This window comes from Zingiber officinale, chromosome 8A, assembly GCF_018446385.1.
Source record: "Zingiber officinale cultivar Zhangliang chromosome 8A, Zo_v1.1, whole genome shotgun sequence".
NCBI classification, from domain to species: domain Eukaryota; kingdom Viridiplantae; phylum Streptophyta; class Magnoliopsida; order Zingiberales; family Zingiberaceae; genus Zingiber; species Zingiber officinale.
Window position 1 is genome coordinate 123,791,575 of NC_056000.1, and position 20,102 is coordinate 123,811,676.

Below are 20,102 nucleotides of genomic sequence, written 5' to 3' on the forward strand. Positions count from 1 at the left end.
GCGGTACTCCCCCTTGAATGCCGGTTGGATCTTTGTCTGGGGGAGGCATCCGCTCGGCCACCTGATGTTGACGTTGTTTGTTGCTCCAGCCGCTCGGCTGTTGCTTTCTGTTTTTGCTCCATCAACTTAGCGGCTCTCAACTTGATCAGCGCATCGAGTTCTTCCGTGGAAAGCGTCACCGTATGCTGTCGTCCAACCTCGTCCATTGTTTCCGTTCGGATGCAGGAGCGTTCCCACAGACGGCGCCAAATTGATCCTGTCCGAATGCTGAATCAACGGACGCTGGGCACGGGGCGCTCTCTTCCGGTGAACCTGCACAGAAGTCGGGCCGGGAAGGGGTTCCCGGCGGCGACCCTCCGACGCTCAAGTCAGGTAAGCAAGTGGTGGAAAAAGTAGCTCCAAAGGTGTTCCATACGTACCTCCGGCGAAGTATGCGGCTCTTTATATAGAGCGGTGAAAGAGCTCCTACACGTCCACCGAGGCGCGTACGTGTTCGCAGCCCATACCTCGGTATGTGTCTGTCAGAAAGCTTACCTGACGCCATACTGCTACAGTCCAATCACGTCTTCGATGGGACAACAGAACACCTCGTTGTCAGACTCGGAGTATGGCCTAGCCATAGGACGTGACAGCTGTCAAGAAATGTTCGTCCTTCTCTATACACCACCGGCCGAGACGTCCATCCGACCGGCTGGACGAAGAGCGTCCGGACGGCCCTCATCCCCTGCGCCGGCCGGGCGGCACGCCCATCACGTCCCGCCTGTCATTTGCATTGATATGCTGGGGAGACTTCCGGGCGGGTGCTACGTAAGGACTGTTAGCAGTATGTCACATTCTCTTAGGCCTTCCGCTCGGCTCTTAGCTATTGTTTCAACTAAGCGTCGGAATCCCGACCCCTGTCAGAGCACCTTTTACTGTTGGATGCTCATCGGTCGGCCGATCGGTCTATCCTTTTCTCCCAAGTCCGGTCGGCTCACCTTTCTCCGGTGGACCCCCGACCCTTTGATCTCCATGTGGCGTTGACCCCTCGCAATGGGGTCCCCTGCCTTGACCACCGGATCATATGATAAGAGATAAAGTGTGATGAGAGATAAAGTGTGATGAGCAAAAAAATGAAAGCTAATGTGGAACCGCCACATCAGCGGCCCCTCTAGAGTCGGTCCCACAGATATGGAGGGAGGTAATGCAGGTACACAGTTGGAAAGTGCATAGCGGAGACGTTAACTCCAGGCAGTGACACCCCGGGAATCGACCTCTGGACCTTTCAGCCACAGAACCATGCACTCCCCATATGTGCTACGCCCTGGGGACAAATGAAAGCTAATGTGATAGGAGAGATTGAGGAGAGAGAAAGTATGATGAGAGAGAAAGTGTGTTGAGAAAAAATGAGAGAGTATGATGTGAAAGATTGAAGAGAGAGAAAGTGTGATGAGATAGAAAGTATGATGAGAGAGAAAGTGTGATGAGATACAAACATGATGAGAGAGAAAGTGTGATGAGAAGAAAGAGAAAAGAGTGTGATGTGAGAGATTGAGGAGAGAGAAAGAATAATGAGAGAGGAAGTATGATGAAAGAGAAAGTGTGATGAGAAAAAAAAAAGGGAAGAGAATGTGATAGAAGATATTAAGGAGAGAGAAAGTGTAATGAAAAGAAAAGAAAGAAAGTATGATGAGAGATATTAAGGAGAGAGAAAGTATGTGATAAAATGAGGAGAGAGAAAATATGATGGGAAAGAATAAGGAGAGAGAAAATGATATGAAAAAAAATTAAATAAATATATTTTGATATTTAATATTAAGGGGAAAATTTTAGTTTTGGGTCAAAGATATTTTTGGAATAAGGGAATATTTTGATTGTTGAAAATAGAGTAATAACTCATTGAAGGGGGGAGACATGGGAATTAGTCATTATCCAATTATAAGGATTCATGCCCTTATTTATATTTCCATTCTTATAATCCAAACATCAATAATGACAATCAATAATTATTATTCCCATTCATCACTCTTATTCCCTAAACCAAACGCCCCCTTAGAAAACATATTTTCTGGACAGAAGAATCTACTATAGTATATTTTAACTTATATTCGAACTCTGGAAGAAAATTATACTTTTCAAAACTTCGTAGAATAATGTGAAGCTCTTAAATGGTTTCATTATAATCCTACTCCTAGTATTCATATTATCTATACAGAAGAATGTAACTATTAACTAAATTCACAAAGATTTTTCCTCAATGTGCTATTTTAGACCCATTATGATGGTAAAAAAAGATGAATACGTTCATCTCAGCGCCCTCATCAACCCGTCTCAATGTCAATACGGAGGAGATGAATTACAGATAGCTAACTACTCTAGACACATTAGCATCAGGATGCAAAGGCCATTTTGAAGAATTTAAACAAAATAATTATAAAGGAAGATTTATTACATCCGGAGCTATACATCTATGATTTTGATTCAGTACAACATTTCCTTATAATTTGGATTAAGAAAATTGATCTACTAGGTGGCTTGCATGCGCACCTATGTTGGGCGCCTAAGTGCATGCAGGACACTAGAAATCATACGGGTCTCCCGTTACACTCGAGTTCGGATTTTCTATCTCGAAATATCTTTGTTCCTGTGTCTTTTTGTCGATCGGACGAATTAAATTATATCTCAAGAATATTTTATACATCCCGAAGATATCACATATATTTTAAGAATGTCATAGACACGAAAATAGAGTTATTGTAAGACAGAGTTTCACTTAGGGATGGCAATTTTCCCCGCGGGTTTGGGGCCCCGCGGGGAAAACCCGAAATGGGGATAGGGATCCCCGATTTTTCGGGGATGGGGCGGGTTTGGGGCGGGTATGGGAATACTATCCCCATCCCCGAACCCGCCCCGAATATTATTATTATTAATATTAATAAATAATAATATGATTTTTTTAAAAAAATATTAATAATAGTGTTAATATTAATATTAAAATTTTTGAAAATATTATTAATAATAATATTATTGATATTGATATTAATATTAATATTATCATTAATAATTATTATTAAATAATAATAATAATAATATAAATTAATTTACAAATGAGGCGGGGATGGGGAATCCCCGAACCCGTGGGTTCGGGTTAGGGGAATCCCCGAACCCGAAAAAATAGAAACGGGGCGGGGATGGGAATGGCAAACCCGACCCCGCCCCGCCCCGTTGCCATCCCTAGTTTCACTAAGACACTCAACTTAGGCACACACGATGGGCGCGCAACTGATCAAGGTCGTGTGAGTATACACACACATAATATGCACCCTTTTGTTTGTATATCAAAATGTCGAGGTAGATGGGAAAGGCCAACATCCACCCCTTTTTCCTTTCGACGCATTGCTGAGTTTGTTTGCTTCCGCTTCCCTTGGAACCCAAGCAGCGTTTGCGTCTGCCGAGGGAAGAGGAGGGAGAGGGCGTAGCGCGCTCCTCGGCAGCCATCGGCTTGCCCCCCACGCCGGAGGATTGGGTCTGGAGGCATGGGGAACTCTCTCGGGTGCTCGGCCTCCGGCGAGCGGTTGGTGTCCGCGGCTCGGGACGGCGATCTAATCGAAGCCCGCATGCTGCTGGAGTTCAACCCTGGACTCGCCAAGTACTCCACCTTCCGTGGCCTCAACTCCCCTCTACATTTCGCCGCCGCCAAGGGCCACAACGAGGTCGGCTTTTTTCCCCCTCTTAGGCTCTTACAAGATTCGACCTTTCGATGTTTCTCGCCGTGTTGTGGGTTGTCTTACTGACTCGGCGTGTCTCCTCAGATCGTGACGCTGCTGCTAGAGAATGGGGCCGACGTGAATCTGAGAAACTATTGTGGTCAGGTATTCGATTACTTGTTTTCTCCCTCTTTTGCCTTGCGATTTGAATCTATCCTTTTTTCTGGAACTTCTGTATTCGAAAGGTTTGATCTTTGTGTTTATCATGAACGAAATTGAATATATAGACAGCATTGATGCAAGCTTGTCGTCACGGTCATTGGGAGGTGGTGCAGACTCTGCTCATCTACAGAAGCATTGTATGTGTGGGTTTGTCAAGATTTCCTTTTTATGTTTACAGAAATTGAAACCCTTTCTTTTGGGGGAGTTGAGAGTTAACTGGATCGAAAATCCTGAAGGTGACAAGAACGGACTATTTGAACGGCCGGAGTGCCCTGCACTTTGCAGCTGTCGGGGGACATGTGCGCTGCATTAGGCTGCTGGTGGTGGATTTCATCCCTAGCGCTCCGTATGACATGATTGCTGCAGAAAAGGATGGCACAGGCAGCCCGGGGCGTGCTTTGGACCAAAAATATGATCGGTCGTAGGTTATCAAACTAATCTAAAATTATGAATACCAAATTGGTGGCACTTCTTTTTGTTTATTCTTTTGAACTGAACTAAATGTTGCAGTGCGCTGATGAAGTTTATTAACAAACCTGCCGATGGAGGAATCACAGCATTACACATGACAGCTTTGAATGGTTACTTTGATTGTGTACAACTCCTACTGGATTTGGGTGCTAATATCTCTGTAGCTACATTTAACTATGGCTCATCTTTCAATTTGATAGGTGTGTTCTGGTTTTGCAAGCAAAATCGTGTGATTTGTTAAACATGAATGTTAGAGCACTTTTTCAATTTTTATGAATCAAGCAGGAGCCGGAAGCACTCCTTTACATTATGCAGCTTGTGGAGGGAATCTTAAATGTTGCCAGGCAATGCTCAAGTCCTATGATTAAAGTCATACTTGTTTTCCTCTGTTACCTTTTTGTTTCTCAGGTTGATGTTTTTCAATTTCATTTCTAACTCTTCTTCTTGGCAGATTCTCCTTGCTAGAGGTGCTAGCAGGTTGGCGTTGAACTGTAATGGGTAGATTTCCCTTTTTCTTGTTAAATCTACTTGTTATCTCTTGGAATTTTTCCATGAGAATTTCTTTCCTAGATTAGTGTTTGTTCTCTGAGGCAACTTTTGCTTGTCCCTCAGATGGCTACCGCTGGATGCTGCGAAAGTATGGAGACGACGTTGTCTGGAACCATTTTTGAACCCAAATTCAGAACTGAATCTTCCTGCATTTCCACTATCAAATTACCTTTCCTTGCCCCTCTTGAGTATACTTAACATAGCAAGGTGCGTCACGATTTCCTCAATCCTGCTGTTAGCAATTCACGCTATTGATTATACATTTTTTGTGTTCTAAGTAATCTGTATATTTAACTCTTGGTAGTAGTTCTTTATTAGAACCACATCAAATTTGTTATAAATGTTTCCTTGTAGTTAATATGATGGACACCTTTTAGGAAATCTCATAAATTATTTTGATGTAGTTAATATGTTAGAGATCTCTATGTACATAACATCAATAAAAAGACAAGAACATCTAAATTCTTCCCTCCCATAGGGATATAAATGACTTACAACACTACCACGAAATTTTATGATCATTCATAGCTATTTGTTGGCAAGTTTGTTCTGGTGTATTTTCATTATGTCAATCTTATAGCCTATAGGTTCATGTGTATGGCATATTAGTCTTAATCTTTTTGTTACTTTACTTGCATTGGACTTCCCATTCACATTAATTAAGATCTTCATCTAATTATGGTTATAGTTCCCATACCCCCTCTCACGCACACACACATTAAAAAAAAACATATTGTACTTCTTAATTTCTTAGACTAGTATCAGTTTTTTTCAGAAATGGAATGAAGAAAGAAATAGTTTGGAATTAGGAGCTCTGCAATATTGATATCATATGGATCTTCATGGGAAATAAAATTAGGATTAAGACAAGATAAATTCATGGGGAATCTAATAGTAAAGATGCATCATATAAAGAGATTTAGTGGTATTGTGAGGAAGTACAAAAGACTATTTTAACTTAAATAACATGTTTTCTCTTTTATGTGATGAAGGGGAAGGACAGGCTTATTTTGCTAGTTTAGTTGTTTGTATAATGACTTGTATTTAACAAGGAATTTTCTATGCTATATGATTTATAATTGTCTTATCGGTAGATACCAATAATTACAATCAGGATTACCATATGCATCTTGAGATTGGCATCTGGAATGAAAGGCTGATTGTGTTATGTCGAGTCTTTCAGACAAAAGTATTTACTAGTGTTTTGATGATATGAACTGGTAGAGGTATGTAGGGTACATGTGAATTAGAATTGCTGACTATATTTAGTAGAAAGCTAATATGCTTAGCAATGCATTAAGTGATGAGTGTTGATAAACTAGGGTGGGACATTTCTAAATTTTGAGGGAGTAAATTAGGATTTTCTCATACTTTAATGCCAATATCAAGTTGTTTCACCTAGATATTTGGACAATCTTTGATGGTCATGTTTCTGTTCATTGATGCAACAAGGCATAATATACAAAGCAAGTGAAACCGCAAAAGATTCATGTGACACATTCTGCTTATTAGTGTATTATGGTTATCTGTCCTGTTGAAATCTACAATGTCTCATACTTCTAATTACATTCTTCTGTAGGGAGTGTGGGTTGCAGCCTTCAGTTTTATCTGATAGTTATGATCTCTGTGCTGTCTGCCTCGAAAGAACTTGCAGTGTTGCTGCAGAAGGTGAAAACTCCTCTTTTTATAAGATTGAGTTGGCTATTTCTAGGCTGCTCAATTAATTGGTTTGCTTATAAAATCGCAAGCATGGAATCATTCCTTTGATAGGATGCTTGCATTGTGGGAAACATAGCAAAGTACTTGATTGGGACCGAAATTTATGTTTTATGGGACAATGCTGCACTAACCAACTGAGTTTGGATATTGGAAGACAAGCTATAGTCAAGTTTGAGTGTCAACTAATAGTACATTATGATTGAGCTCTTCATTTTGCATAAGGTTGCTCCTTACAACTTTAGTTCTAGAAAACCTCTCTTAAACATTTGGCATTGCATTAGACACTCGACGTTAACTTGTGCTTTTACTTCATCTTGACAGCAATTAGTATCTAATTCTTCAAATCTAATGATGTTTTTTTGCCTTTTAATTGCCTTTCAGGCTGTGGCCATGAACTATGTGTTCAGTGTGCACTCTATCTTTGTTCAACAAGCAGCACTCTATCTGCAATTGCCGATCCACCTGGCTCAATTCCATGCCCTCTCTGCCGAAATGGAATAGTTTCTTTCGTCAAATTACCTGCAACCCCGGCTAAGGGGCTGAAGCCAAACCTAGCACTCACTCTCTGCAGCCCCTGCATTTTAACTCCATGCGCCGTTGATATTCCAATCTCAAATAGAATAGAGGCACCACCCAGGAATCAGGCAGCTTCTTCTGAGCTCGTATGCCCGCTTGTTTGTACCCCGTTCTCGGCTGGTTTCATCTCCCCCAACTATGATGATGAGCCATGTCCATCAAGTGAATCCCAAGTAGAAGTTCAACCACAATCAGCACGCTCGATGCAGACTACTTCCAGCGAGCTGGATAAAATAGACGAACAGAGAGCCGATCCTAGCTGCTCAGGTATGTTCTGGGGTCGGAGAAGCTGCAATAGGGAGCATCAGTGCAATTCAGAAATAAATGCTTAAGCTATGCTTGTGAACGTTCTGTCGGTATGGAGCTAGATAAGTCTTCATGTTTTAGTTCAAAGGGCACTGGCAAAGGATGTTGTGTATAGAATGTGTTTACTAATTTTCAAAATGGTATCGCGAGAGTTTCTTTGCATAGTAGTTATGTAGAAGATCTTTCAATGCCTTGCAGATTGGCTGCGTCTGTGTGAAATACTGCGAATTGAAAAATTGGATGATGAAATCTTGCTACCCCGCACTATAAACTCATGGATGACTTACCGCCGCAATTCATAAGGTAAAGATTATGGTTGAAGCTTACTAAATTGTGGTAAAGATTATGGTTGAAGCTTACTAAATTGTGGTAAAAAAGACGAATACGTTCGTCCCTAGCGTCTCCGTTAACCCGTCCTAAGGTCAATACGGAGAAAGTAAATTACGGGCGGTTACTATCTTTTGGAATAGTGACTTGCACATAAGAGAAGTATTTACCTCGGCTTTGTTGAGATTCGAACCCCAGATTTCATTGTGACAACATCTCATGTGCTAGCCACTAGACCCATGGATATGGAGGGAGGTTCATGCAGGTACACAGGTCATAGGCATATGGCGGGGTAAACCCCAGGTCGTTAGTTCCTGAGAATCGATCCCTAGCAATTACGTCAGAGATACCATGCACCCATCGTCTGCGCTACGCCCTGGGGGCTGGTGGAAGCTTACTAAAAAAAAAGGTAGATCCGCTACCTTAGCGACCCCCCTAGTGTCAGCCCCACGGATATGGAAGGAGGTTCATGCAGGTACACAGGCCATAGGCGCATAGCGGGGTAAACCCCAGGTCGTCAGTTCCTGAGAATCGACCCTTGGCCATTATGCTAAAGATACCATGCGCCCACCGTCTGCGCTACGCCCTGGGGGCATGGTGGAAGCTTACTAAAGATAATATGGGAGAGTGATGGATCATTTACTATATCTAAGGTGATCGGCCTGGCCAGCACAACGCGTGTGACTCTATGAATAAATATGTCATAGTCGGGGATCGAATTATGGGTGTCTGGATGACAATCTGAATATCCTATCACTGTACCATAGCTCTAGGGATAATACGAGTTTTAAAAAAAATGATAATCCTAGTTAATTTCATTGACTAACCTTGGGATGATCAATCTGGCCTTATAAAAGTTTTTCATCGGTCACTAGGATAAATTGAGAAGTGCTCAACGTGATCTTATTTTATTATAATAAAAATAAAAGAGTTTTTTTTTTTAAAAAAATATCTAATTAAATATACAATGCAAAGAAAAAAAGACAAAATTTTAAAGTAATGTTTTACTTTTAAAAGAATAAATTGGGAGAGATTTAAAAAATATATATACGTGAAAATTTTAAGAATTATTATTATTATTATTATTTATATTGGGGAGAAAAAATGAATTAAATTTGATATTAAAAAAAAAGTGTATTTTTCGACGAATATGTGGATCTCGAGGGTTTTATGATAAATTACCCTAAATATAGGGCTGGAAATGGAAAACAAGCGACGACAAACCGGAAAGGCCACACAACTTGAGGCCATTCGATCTATTTTCACTCCTTTCTTCTAACTTCGTCCTCGCCCTTTGTCCACTCTTCATTTCGGTCGAGGAGAACGGAGAATTGAAGCAGGAAAAGGTCAGCTGATCGGTTGGAAGATGGTCTGTGTGGATACGCATCTCTTCTCCCTCCCCAAAGTTCTTGTTTTTCTGTGAATTTTTCGCTTCCTAGCGGTGCTTGGGTAAGGCTCGCGAGTCAAAAGTTTGGTTTTTTTTGTTGCTTCGTCGGCGGCGCTGACGAGGTGTTGCTTCGCTGCGCAGGGAAGATGGGCGTGGGAGTGTCGAGCGTCATGGGGCCGGAAGGTGAGGCGGGCGGCCTCCCGACGGGGCTGGGGGATCTCCCGGAGAACTGCGTCGCGGCGGTTCTTGCCTACCTTGAGCCGCTGGAAATCTGCCGGGCGGCCCGGCTCAGCCGGACATTTCGGGGGGCGTCCTCCTCGGACTCGGTGTGGGAGACGAAGCTCCCGAGGAATTACCGGCATCTGTTGGCGCTGGCCACGGATGAGGAAAACCCTTACAAAAAGAGCCGTCTTTGCAAGAAAGAGATCTATGCGCGGCTGTGTCGTCCGGTTCCCTTGGATGGGGGTACCAAGGTGTGTCTTCTGGGTTCATCCGCTCATCTTTTTCCTGACAATCTTCAAAGTCATTGATGGGTTCCGATTACAATTCCTCGCATTATAACAAAGAATGTATAATCGTTAAAAAACTTCCTTCCGAACGATGAGGATTTTTTTTTTTTTTTTTTTTATGTTTTGGATATGTATATTGTATCGCTATCTTTCCTTTTATCTCTTCAAGATTGATCGTAACTTGAAGTTTATTTCGTGATTTTGGGGTTTCGAATTGTTGATTTTCTTGGATTTAGGAACAGATTGGAATTTCGTGATGGCTGGAGAAGAATCAAACAAGTGAAGGTGTTTCTTTTGGGAGTCTTTCTCATCACATGCTTGTTTTAGCTATGATCTTATGGTTTATCTATTTGTCTGTAGGAATTTTGGCTTGAGAGGACCAGCGGTGGAATCTGTATGTCAATTTCCTCGAGGGCTTTGCTGATAACAGGGATTGATGATCGGAGATACTGGAGCTATCTCACTACAGAGGAATCTGGGTATAAGTTCATCTAATTTGAATTGAGATTTTCTTTGAAGTAGAAGTATTGCATGCGTAAGTTGATAATACAATAAATAATACAACAATTGTGCATGAGAAGAGGAAATTCAACTCATAGCGCTTTTAGTGGCCTTGAAAAATGATATTCTAGTTCTCAAATCACCAAACACACTCTTCACTTGATGTTTTTTTTTTTCTTAAACTCTTTGAAGTGAATATATTGGAAGCAAGCACGCAGATACATAATGTATTATGATGTTACTATTACGATGCCTTACATTTCACATAAAACTTTTGTCTTTTATCAAAAATAAATTATCAGCTTTGAAATGTTAGATCAATATGCAACATAAATAAATTAACAAATATCTTCAACTCGGTGGTTGCCTCTTTCTATGGTTTTTATGGTTTGGTTTGATAAGTTTATTGTGAATCGTTTCCAATTCTTATTGTTGTTGTCACTTAGCCCTTTGATTTGTTAATAGTCATTTGAATAGCAGTTTTCTGCTCTTGATATAGCTACTCCAGATATGAACTCATTTTGATTGTTCCCAATGTGATATCTGGATACACCATTTTATCTAACCTCCTAAACTTGATATCTTCTATTCTGGCCAAACTTTTTCTCCTGGAAATTATTTTGGATCCATCAACTTAAATAGCTTCTGAAAAGAAATGGTTGGGTAACTGTATCCTAGTCTGGAATCATTCTCTTTATATACAGTGTGCTCATCTTCCTTTTGTCTGATCCTCTGTTGTTATGAAGAAACCTGTGTCTTTTCTCTCTAATCTTTAGTCTTTGCATTCCATTCCCTTCCTTTATTGGACGATTATAACGAACTGAAACAAAACTAAGATAAGAAAAATTCCTGGTAAAGGTTACATTGCTGTTTGTATTCTGTAGGGATGGAAATCTAGTGTTAGACACATCTTGAACAAGGATTTGAACACTAGGCTTTGTCAAAGGATTGGAAATGTTGCCATAATTGATAAAAATGGACATCTTTTGGTGTCATACTAGGGTTCGTGATACATGCATCATGTCTACAATCGTTTATCAGCATTGTCATCTTCAGTAACTAGCATGTTCCTAGAGGACAGTCAGAATGCAATGTTGCCATAACAGATGAAATGGACATCATCTAGTACTAGCACACTAGGGTTGCTTCGTATCAACAATCCTCTATCTGCATTGTCAGCTTCAGTAACTATAATGCGCCAAAAAGACAGCCAGTATGCAAAATGTAGAAGAAATACGTCTTTAGTTGGGGAAATCAACCTATCATTAACAAATACCACATTAGTTGGTGATAGAGAATATTTTTTGCATTTTTTTTTTCAGAATTTTAACAGAGTTAAGCCCATATCGAGTTAATTATATACAAAAGCAACAATAATATGTATGCACAGAATGTGCACGCTAGAATAAATGAGAACCAACACTGAAATTTTTGTTGCTTTGCAGATTCCACTCGGTAGCTTACCTTCATCAAACTTGGTGGTTTGAGGTAGATGGAGAAGTTGACTTTTGCTTCCCAGCTGGTTCCTACAGCCTCTTCTTCCGCCTCCATTTAGGGCGTGCCACCAAGCGACTCGGTCGTCGAATATGCATCACTGAACACATACATGGGTGGGACATAAAGCCGGTGCGGTTTCAGCTGTCCACTTCAGATGGTCAACTTGCTCAATCCAAGTGTTACCTAGATAAGATTGGGAGCTGGATCCTATACCATGCAGGTGATTTCGTCGTAGAGAACTCTGATGTGCCGACCAACCTCAAGTTCTCGATGAAGCAGATCGACTGCACACACACAAAAGGCGGCCTTTGTGTTGATTCTGTCTTCATCTATCCCAAAGGTTTTAGACAAGGAAAAATCTTTGCCGCTGACCTGATGACATAGAATAGATCAAGCAGTCGTTACTGAATTAGAAGATACCAGCAGTAGAGCTTAGTGGTTTTGCTCTCTTGTAAGCAATTGAGTGCAAATAATGTACATATTTGTGTCAGGAACTTCATGGACTCTCAGAAGTTCCTGAATGAAGCTTTTGAATGGGTGTGTATGATTTCTTGAGATCAAATTTTCGAAAAGTTGGAAAAACTTGAACTTGATCTTATCTTGCCATGTTTGATAGTCAGATATTTGTGTCCTGTTTATGATTAATTGAGAATTCCTTGTAATAATTATGACCAAGTTTCTCACATGATCTCTTACTTTAAAACTATCAGAAAAGAATTTGGCAAAAGGAGTCTCTTTTTAAGAGTTGTTTTTAGGATTATAAATAAGCTAACTTAAATCAAGCTTTATGTTGTTCAATTTTTTTTTATAGATAATCGAGTTTAAAATAAACTAAGCTAATCAAATATTTATTTAAGCCTAGCTTGTTTAATTATTTAAATTTTTTATATTTTTAATTTGTTTAGTTGGTTAGTGAGTTGAGTTTGAGAGTTTATTTATTTATTTACCATATTGATAAATTTATTAACTAATTGAGTTGCTCGAATTTATTTATTTAATTAATTTTAAATATTAAACGGATATAAATAAGCATAATGTATTTTATAAATTAAATAATGGATGAAATATTGTTTTGATAAATTTTAAAAGAGGTGCACATTTTATTCATAAAGATAAATTTTTTTCTTTATTATTATTATTTTTTATAATTTAAAAATCTCAACCTCGGCTCAACTAATTCCATAAGGAGAACCTTCCTCCTAATTTAAAAGTGCAAATGATTTCCTGGCTAACCGCCAATATCCTATATAATAAATAATTATTTTCTTGGAGTGAAAATAAGTGAAGTCGTTATCTTAATTTTTTTTTTGCATTTTTTTTTAGGACAGCTGAAATTAATTTGCGCCAGCCGTAACAAATAATTATTCTCGGTCAGACAGAGAACTGCAAAATGAATTGAATGGAGGAGTATTTTGCATAATTAACTTGGTGAAATAAGCTCTTTTAGCACGATTTGGGTTCTCCTTCTATTGCCTCTGCGTTCTTCTCCGCCAGTCTCTCTCCTTCTCTTTCTCTTTGGAATCCATTTCCTCGTCTCTCGCTCTAGGGTTTCGCTTCCCTGTCCTCGATCGCCCCCGCGGCCTCCCTGCGGATAAGATTCTGACTTTCTTCCCATTTCCTTACATATTTTTGGGTTCCTGTTCGTGGAAAGCCCGGCTGCGCAGTTGGTTTCCGAGGATGGGTGGCCGCTGGGACTTCTTAGAATGGCTGAGCCCGGACGTCTCCACCTCCGTGCTCACGCGTATCGACGATCCAGCGGACCTCGCACGGGTCAGCGCCGTGTCCTGGTCCTGGCGCATGTTCGGTGAGTTACTGTGGCTTCCGATAGGCGATGGATATTGCCTAGTTTGATTCGTTAGGGAAGGCTGAATTGGGGGTGTTTTCTACTCGAGAAATAGCTCTACGTGGACTGGATAATGTTTGTTGCATGCACTTCGTCTTAGATTATCCTCTTTCATTTTGCGGTGAAAATTTACTGAATTTTCAATTTTTAGACATGGGCCGTTTGTCTAGCCAAAAAAGTACGTATTGATGAAGGATGGGAGGATAACTAGTTTCCACAGGAGACAGCACTTATCTTCACTTGTTTTCATTTCTGTCTACCTATATACATGAGGCGTATACAATTTGGGTAGGTATGGGCTATTTGTATCTGGAGAATTCTTTTGGTACAGTTATTTTGCCTTTATGAATTTTTGCCTGTGTCGGTTTTTCTCTAGATTTCGGATTAGTGTGTTGAGGGAGGAAACGATTGTGTGATTCTCTTCTGTCTCAGATCGTGTGTTCAATTCTTTGAAGGAGATAGTGCTGTAAACTAAGCCATAATTTTGGGTTATTGCTCTTCTTCACCTGATTTTACAGTTTATGTTGCTCTGATTTCGTCTGTGGCTACAACAGGAATAGCTTTTTCTTACTTTTCCTCTGGCTGATAAGATGATTTGGTTCACTAAGTTGCCTCTTACCTGCCCATGGATTCGGCAGTTGTTCAAAAGATTGACCTAATTCAGAGCAATTGGGAAGTTTTTGATTGGATGTAATATTGTTTAGGTTTCTAGTTTGAAATAAAAGACCTCCTTTTTATGATTTCAATTTTTTGTTGAGTTTGTTGTCTCTGTCCAGCTCATTGTAGTGGGCAAAATTGAACATTTGTTTATGTTCATATGAGCCATTGTTACTTAATATCTGGAAAGGCTAACATACAGAGTGCAGTTGTCAACAGATAGTTTGCATATGGATTCAATCATTTTGTTTTTTTTTTCTGCGCCAATTTAAGCTTTATTTAAGATTCTCTAGAAGGGGTATATCAGGAGAAGAAAGCATAGGGAAGAATTTGTATCTATGGAAATGCCTTTGATGAGTGGATAGTGATATTATTGGATGTAAAACCTATTTCTGGTTCTGCTTATTATTTTACACCATTAAAGCTTTCTAACTTTCCATTACCTTGAACTTTTTATTGTGATTACAAGAACTTTTCAGATCATAATTGCATACTACTCTTGATGCTCTTTTCTATTTTATTCATCCTCTTACATATTATATTTTACATATTATATTATGTTTATGTCATGTTTAACTGTGTGATATTTATATGGACTATGCTTCCATCTTTTATCTCAAAAAAAAAAAATACTGTCATTGTATGATTTAATTATGAGGCAAATTTTGACAAGGAAATATATGCCATATGGTAGTAGTTTTTTTTCATATTGTATTTCATGTTTTGGTTATGAAGCAGAAGTTTCATATATATTGCAGTTGTTGCAAATGGTTTTGGCAAAAGGCTATGCTTGAGGAATTATCCTGATGTGCCAAGTTTTTCTTGCATCTTTGAAGTAAGTACTGTGAACAAGACTGCACAAGTTGGCTGTAGTGCTGCTGCAGAATGGGAAAGCTTGGAGAGAGAACATCGTGTGTATCTGTACCTGAGTCATTGTCTTGGTTCGTCTAAATGTGAAAGGAATTGTATTTCCCAGGCAATATGTGCTTCCAGCACTGATAACTATCCAGATGAGAGCATTGCAAATACACTAGAACCTAGTGAAATAGTGGACCGTAGACCTTCTTATTGGTCGAGTAGTGGGCAGAGAGATCCTAGTATGTCAGAGAGTCTAACTTACAAATTAGTTGCAAACCTCTGCATTGTTGATGAGATAAAGATTAAGCCATTCAGAGGTGTCATTCTAGCTTTTTTCCTTCTGCCATCATAATACTTGAATGCTACTTAGATTCAGTAATTTTATTTGTTTCTTTTTTGTTTATTCAGCATATTTTCAGTATGGTCATCCCATATACTCTGCAAAAGCTGTGCGTATCCGGATGGGGTGTTCCAGATCAGGATCTGGTATAAGTTGTAGCCCAGATCAGCAATCGGCTCTCATTGAACAATACCACTGGAGATACACTTCACCAGAGTTTCCAATGGCCCATGTAATATAAGGATATTAATTTTATAATTTCATAGTAGCTTATCACAAATTTTGCCCTCAAAATACTGGTCGTTGGTATCTCAATGACTGATGAATGACATCTTTATTTCATCTAGAATGGTTATAGTGGAAAACAGGACATTTTTATTCTTAATTTATCTATGTTGATAAAGTGACTTAACGTCGATTTGTTCTAAATGCAGTGTCATTATGGATTTTAATTGTGTTGCATTTATCTTGGCATCAAATTTGTCTTCATTCTAAACCATTTAGTATCTGAGTGCATGAACTTAAATTTGGATGAATGACATACCTTCTTGCATATGAATATGAGATAGCATGTGTGCAGTGTTAAAGAATTAGGTATGAGGCTTGATGTCATTGCTGCTGCTTCTGCTGCCGCCTTTGTATGTACAAATATAGCGTGAAAGTGATACCTAATTATTTGTTTGAAAATGGTTAAACAGGAAAATGTTTTGCAATCTTTCAAGCTTCCTAAGCCTGTTATCTGCCTTGGTGGTGTTCTTCAGATTGAGTTGCTGGGTAGGGTTCAGAAACAAGCAATGGATGATCTCTATTATATTTGGTAAGCGCGGGATGATCATCTACTTTTTATTATTTGTTTGTCTTCTTGTTACTCATTATCTGCACCAGTTCATACATTTTGGACAGAGGTACAAGAAATACAAATTTGAAATATAGATGTTTAGGAATTTAGCATGTAAATAAGTTTGAGATGCTACAAAATAAACAATCCCTTTTACCATTTGCTATACATAGGCATTGGTCGTTTTAAAATGAATTTAAAGGAATGCCATGTTTCATTTATCTCTTCTTTCGAATCACTTCTGACATGCTCTTTTGCATCTTGAAGCGTCTGCCATGTCCAAGTTCTTGGTCGTCCACTATCACCTGTATTAGATCTCAATGTTCATGAGAGTGCGGATAATTTAGCTGTGACCTATTTCCCAGATGCAAGAAGCTGCACTTTGCCAGTGAGGGTCACAGAAGACGATGCTAGGGACTCGTCTTCATGGCAATCCCTTGCTACAAGGTTCTGGCACTTGGGAGCTGTCAGACGGAACCAAGTAATACTTAGTATGCTGCTAGGACCCATTCAGTTTTCTGATGATGATGGTGATGTTGACGGTGACAAGAACGACAATTGATGATCTGGAAGAGGAGCCTTCTGTCTTCTAAGCATCCAAGTTTCTCCTCGCGCCGATCCGTGTAAAGTAACAGGGTTTGTGTCATATTCGAATCAGACCCACCCTCTGATTCTCTCTATGGTATCATATGTTTAATGTTCTTAACTTTTCTTTGGTAGCTATTAAGCTTTGTATACTTCTAGATCAAACAATATGAGCACCTGTTGATCCCTCACCCGATCTACTTGCATATTTTAAGCGAGAAATGATGCCGCGACTTTCAGAGGCTCAAACTCTTCACTTTGTATGTCGAAACTACTCTTTATTTTCTCAGCTCAAGCCAAGTAACAATAATGTAACACAATCAATTCAGTATCAAGCTTGCAAAGTAACTGGTGTACTTGTTAAACAATAGGCTTTATTCTTGAGCATACTCATGTAGACAAATACTTGTCGCATATTTCATCATCTCTTTTGTTCAGGTTTATTGATATCAAGCTGCTACAAGAACTTCTCCAGTCCATAGACTAAGTTCTGCCAGAAAAACCTTTCCAGTTACATGTTTAGAATCTCTTCGATAAGATGTTACAATTCAAATCCAAATACCTGCAAGCGAATCACCTTTCTGATGGCCAAAATGAGCCCCGGCATGAGGCTCTCAACACTTGTGGTATCATGCCTGACAGAGTAAACCTGCACAAACCCTCTTCAATTCCCTGTACAGCCATGCTCAAATGGATTCAAGCTTGCTTACCTCCCCGGGCCCTGAGAAGTGCACCGTGGTGCTCGAACGGACGCCCGGTAAGACCATGGTATGAACCCTCACTCCATCTTCGCCGAGGACCTGACCCCTTGCCTTGAAGAGCAACCAAAAATATCACAATCTGATTCACTAAAGCTTAGAGCAGCAAGAGGTTGTTTGTTACTAACTGGATTCTCTGTGGCGATATCTTCGCGGTTATACATTTGGCCGAGATCAGTGAGATTGTTAGCAATTTGGATTGCCTCTGCTGATGGCAGTTCCTGCAAACACCAAGCAATTGATCAGTACTCTTGATTACTGATTGGTGAAGTCAAAGTTGCTCACTTTGGGGTTTGGTCTGGATTCAACAATCTCTACATTGTTGTAGTGAAAGGAAGCCTGGATTGCTGCTTGCTGGAGGAGGACAGAGCCTATCGACAGCGTCGGAGCAACAAGGCAGCCCTGATAACAAAGGAGAAGAGTTATAAGAATCAATCAACACCACTAACAAGGTAACCCATTGAATCAACACTCTCACCATGCTTGCTTTCTCACAGAACACAGAGAGTGCAGTGACTGTTTCCAGCTCTATCTCTGGGACATGCACAACACTCCTCAACCCGAAGGCTGCTGCCTGCAGGCAAAATTTTGAGCTGAAAGTTACAAACTTGTCAAAATGAATCTGGTTGATCGCGCATTGCACCTGTTTGACATTGTCATAGACGCTTGCCGGCTCCGTGAAATCGACAACGACTCCAGCTGCCTTGGTCTATCAATTAGCAGCTTGTGATCAAACAGATAAATGCAGGCAGCATGTAAAATAAGAACTCAATACCTGTGATATGGAGCCTGAAATCATGGTCAAGTCATTAAGGACTGGGATCTCCAGAGGCTCTTCCATGCCACAAAGCTGAAAGGAAAAGGTGATCATCCATTACAGCCATGAATTTAAAGAGAGTTTGAGCAGCAGTACTGAAGTGAGGAGAATGATTGGATGGACCAGTCCTGCATCTTGTCCCACTGAGTTAGTGTCCACAGCACCTGCAACTTCCATGCCTCTGGCTCGAGTCACTGCCAGGATTGCAGCCTTTCCTATCTCCTTTGTAGCTCCATTGATCACCACCTGCAGTGGCCATTCAGTTCAGGTTGCAAGGTTCGATGAGGCTGGAAAAGAAGAATTGAGAGAGAGAGAGAGAGAGAGAGAGAGAGGAGCCTTGATGGTGTTTGGGGAGGGCTGCATTGAGCAGGATATTGCTGAAGGAGTGCCGGTGCAGCTCCTTCCATGGAGGTGGAAGAAGGCCTGCTTCAAGGTTGCCATGCTTGGGGCAATGGCGGGATGGAGGGCTTGTAAGGTCTCTCTTGACGTGAGGATTCAAGCCTTATCCCGTCAAAGCAAATGCTTAGCTTTTGGGTTTACGATGTGTGGACTCAAATCTTCCAAGTCAGGGATATAACCATTCCAACTGATTAATCATGATGGTACGATGGTGACAAGTTGAGTCTGATAGAAATTTTTTATCGATTATCAAAATAAATCGGCAAGTGTGAGACCCATCCAAACTGATAAAAAAAATTTTATAGTACATCGTAATTGGAACTCAAATCTTAAATATTTAATTAATTTTTGAAGGATCTTACATCGTAGCTCCGGAGCATTTAAATCTCCTATAGTATGTTGTAACTAAGATTCGAATCTTAAATTTTTTGGTTATCGATTAAAGGTTCTAACCATCGCACCATTATTCCAGTTTACCTTCATACCGATTCAATTTATCATGTGGTTGCAACCACTTCCAAATTAATTGCCGACGGGCACACCCTCGTGAGACTGGAGCTATCTTCTACCATGGTAATGGCAGCTGCTTAGTTAGGATGGGTACGAGTAGGAGAATGGATAAAACGATCAACAAAGATGCACCTTCCTCGTAGCAAAGTGAACAGTATCCCGCTCTTTAAATTAATTAATTTTGAAGATGATTATTTTGATCTTATAAATTTTTTTTATCTATCATCAAAATAAATCAGAAAGTACTCATAAAAATTCATCTAAATAGCTAGCATTTTTAAAATTTTTGTCCCTTTAGAGTCTAATTAAGCATTTAAAAAATCTAACGGTTGAATTTTCTATGACTTTCATTATATGGTTGGAGTAATGATATGCATAAAGAAAAATCTCAAATACATACTTAAGGATAGACACATAAATTTATGATCCATCATTTCATTTTTTATGGACCAATCATTTTATTTGCCTATTCTTGAGATTCTTTCTTTGAGCATATCATTTTTCTATATGATTGTCTAATAAAATTTTCTGTGCTTTCATTATGTGATTGTCTAATAAACTCGTGATAAAATAATTTAAGATTCTATTAAATTTTAGAAATCCATAATTCTCTATTTAGATTGTAATATACACATGTCAAGGGCATGGTTACACTTATAAAACTATAAGCAATGCTAGGGGTGTCAAAAATGAACCCGACCCGACGACCCAACCCGAGTCGACCCGAAAAAAATCAGGTTCGGGTTG

At 39.8% G+C, this 20,102-nt stretch overlaps 4 protein-coding genes across 6 annotated transcripts; 3 read left to right on the forward strand and 1 right to left on the reverse strand.

Annotated features, from left to right (window-relative positions):
* The first annotated feature begins 3,306 nt into the window (after window positions 1-3,306).
* LOC122010088 (probable E3 ubiquitin-protein ligase XBOS33) lies at window positions 3,307-7,691 on the forward strand. The gene is made up of 10 exons (XM_042566470.1): window positions 3,307-3,692; window positions 3,792-3,851; window positions 3,974-4,045; window positions 4,145-4,329; window positions 4,419-4,579; window positions 4,665-4,723; window positions 4,831-4,877; window positions 4,992-5,135; window positions 6,508-6,596; window positions 7,029-7,691. The coding sequence occupies exons 1-10, from the start codon at window positions 3,516-3,518 to the stop codon at window positions 7,553-7,555; spliced, it is 1,521 nt and encodes a 506-aa protein (XP_042422404.1). The 5' UTR covers window positions 3,307-3,515; the 3' UTR covers window positions 7,556-7,691.
* A 1,403-nt stretch (window positions 7,692-9,094) lies between these two features.
* On the forward strand, window positions 9,095-12,343 carry LOC122010089 (F-box protein PP2-A13-like). Its single transcript, XM_042566472.1, has 4 exons — window positions 9,095-9,305; window positions 9,385-9,716; window positions 10,113-10,231; window positions 11,699-12,343. The coding sequence occupies exons 2-4, from the start codon at window positions 9,390-9,392 to the stop codon at window positions 12,132-12,134; spliced, it is 882 nt and encodes a 293-aa protein (XP_042422406.1). The 5' UTR covers window positions 9,095-9,305; window positions 9,385-9,389; the 3' UTR covers window positions 12,135-12,343.
* An 863-nt stretch (window positions 12,344-13,206) lies between these two features.
* LOC122010090 (F-box protein At4g00755-like) lies at window positions 13,207-17,036 on the forward strand. Its single transcript, XM_042566473.1, has 5 exons — window positions 13,207-13,554; window positions 15,009-15,425; window positions 15,517-15,680; window positions 16,147-16,265; window positions 16,554-17,036. Exons 1-5 carry the CDS (start codon window positions 13,428-13,430, stop codon window positions 16,846-16,848), a joined length of 1,122 nt encoding a protein of 373 aa, XP_042422407.1. The 5' UTR covers window positions 13,207-13,427; the 3' UTR covers window positions 16,849-17,036.
* Window positions 17,037-17,172: 136 nt separating this feature from the next.
* LOC122010091 (dihydrodipicolinate reductase-like protein CRR1, chloroplastic) lies at window positions 17,173-19,084 on the reverse strand. Of its 3 annotated transcripts, none has more exons than XM_042566474.1 (10): window positions 18,783-19,084; window positions 18,543-18,692; window positions 18,405-18,479; window positions 18,273-18,338; window positions 18,108-18,203; window positions 17,915-18,031; window positions 17,758-17,850; window positions 17,582-17,683; window positions 17,434-17,520; window positions 17,173-17,374 (listed from the first exon to the last, which is right to left on the reverse strand). In XM_042566474.1, exons 1-10 carry the CDS (start codon window positions 18,885-18,887, stop codon window positions 17,321-17,323), a joined length of 945 nt encoding a protein of 314 aa, XP_042422408.1. In that variant the 5' UTR covers window positions 18,888-19,084; the 3' UTR covers window positions 17,173-17,320. The 3 variants fall into 3 exon arrangements, with proteins under 3 accessions (XP_042422408.1, XP_042422409.1, XP_042422410.1); XM_042566475.1 differs by having other exon boundaries at window positions 18,570-18,692; window positions 18,783-19,072; XM_042566476.1 differs by having other exon boundaries at window positions 17,173-17,361; window positions 18,570-18,692; window positions 18,783-19,067.
* Between the last annotated feature and the right edge of the window lie 1,018 nt (window positions 19,085-20,102).

Bases quoted from the DNA above. Each gene is read 5' to 3' on its own strand.
- LOC122010088 (XM_042566470.1), top strand. From the start codon at position 3,516: ATGGGGAACTCTCTCGGGTGCTCGGCCTCCGGCGAGCGGTTGGTGTCC. The intron at 4,046-4,144 runs GTATGTGTGGGT...AAAATCCTGAAG, and splicing joins TGCTCATCTACAGAAGCATT to GTGACAAGAACGGACTATTT. The intron at 4,724-4,830 runs GCAATGCTCAAG...TCTTCTTGGCAG, and splicing joins GGAATCTTAAATGTTGCCAG to ATTCTCCTTGCTAGAGGTGC.
- LOC122010089 (XM_042566472.1), top strand. From the start codon at position 9,390: ATGGGCGTGGGAGTGTCGAGCGTCATGGGGCCGGAAGGTGAGGCGGGC. The intron at 9,717-10,112 runs GTGTGTCTTCTG...ATTTGTCTGTAG, and splicing joins CCTTGGATGGGGGTACCAAG to GAATTTTGGCTTGAGAGGAC. The intron at 10,232-11,698 runs GTATAAGTTCAT...GTTGCTTTGCAG, and splicing joins CTCACTACAGAGGAATCTGG to ATTCCACTCGGTAGCTTACC.
- LOC122010090 (XM_042566473.1), top strand. From the start codon at position 13,428: ATGGGTGGCCGCTGGGACTTCTTAGAATGGCTGAGCCCGGACGTCTCC. The intron at 13,555-15,008 runs GTGAGTTACTGT...TATATATTGCAG, and splicing joins CTGGTCCTGGCGCATGTTCG to TTGTTGCAAATGGTTTTGGC. The intron at 16,266-16,553 runs GTAAGCGCGGGA...TGCATCTTGAAG, and splicing joins GATGATCTCTATTATATTTG to CGTCTGCCATGTCCAAGTTC.
- LOC122010091 (XM_042566474.1), bottom strand. From the start codon at position 18,887: ATGGCAACCTTGAAGCAGGCCTTCTTCCACCTCCATGGAAGGAGCTGC. The intron at 18,032-18,107 runs GTGAGAGTGTTG...CTTTGTTATCAG, and splicing joins TCTGTGAGAAAGCAAGCATG to GGCTGCCTTGTTGCTCCGAC. The intron at 17,851-17,914 runs GTGAGCAACTTT...TGGTGTTTGCAG, and splicing joins AATCCAGACCAAACCCCAAA to GAACTGCCATCAGCAGAGGC.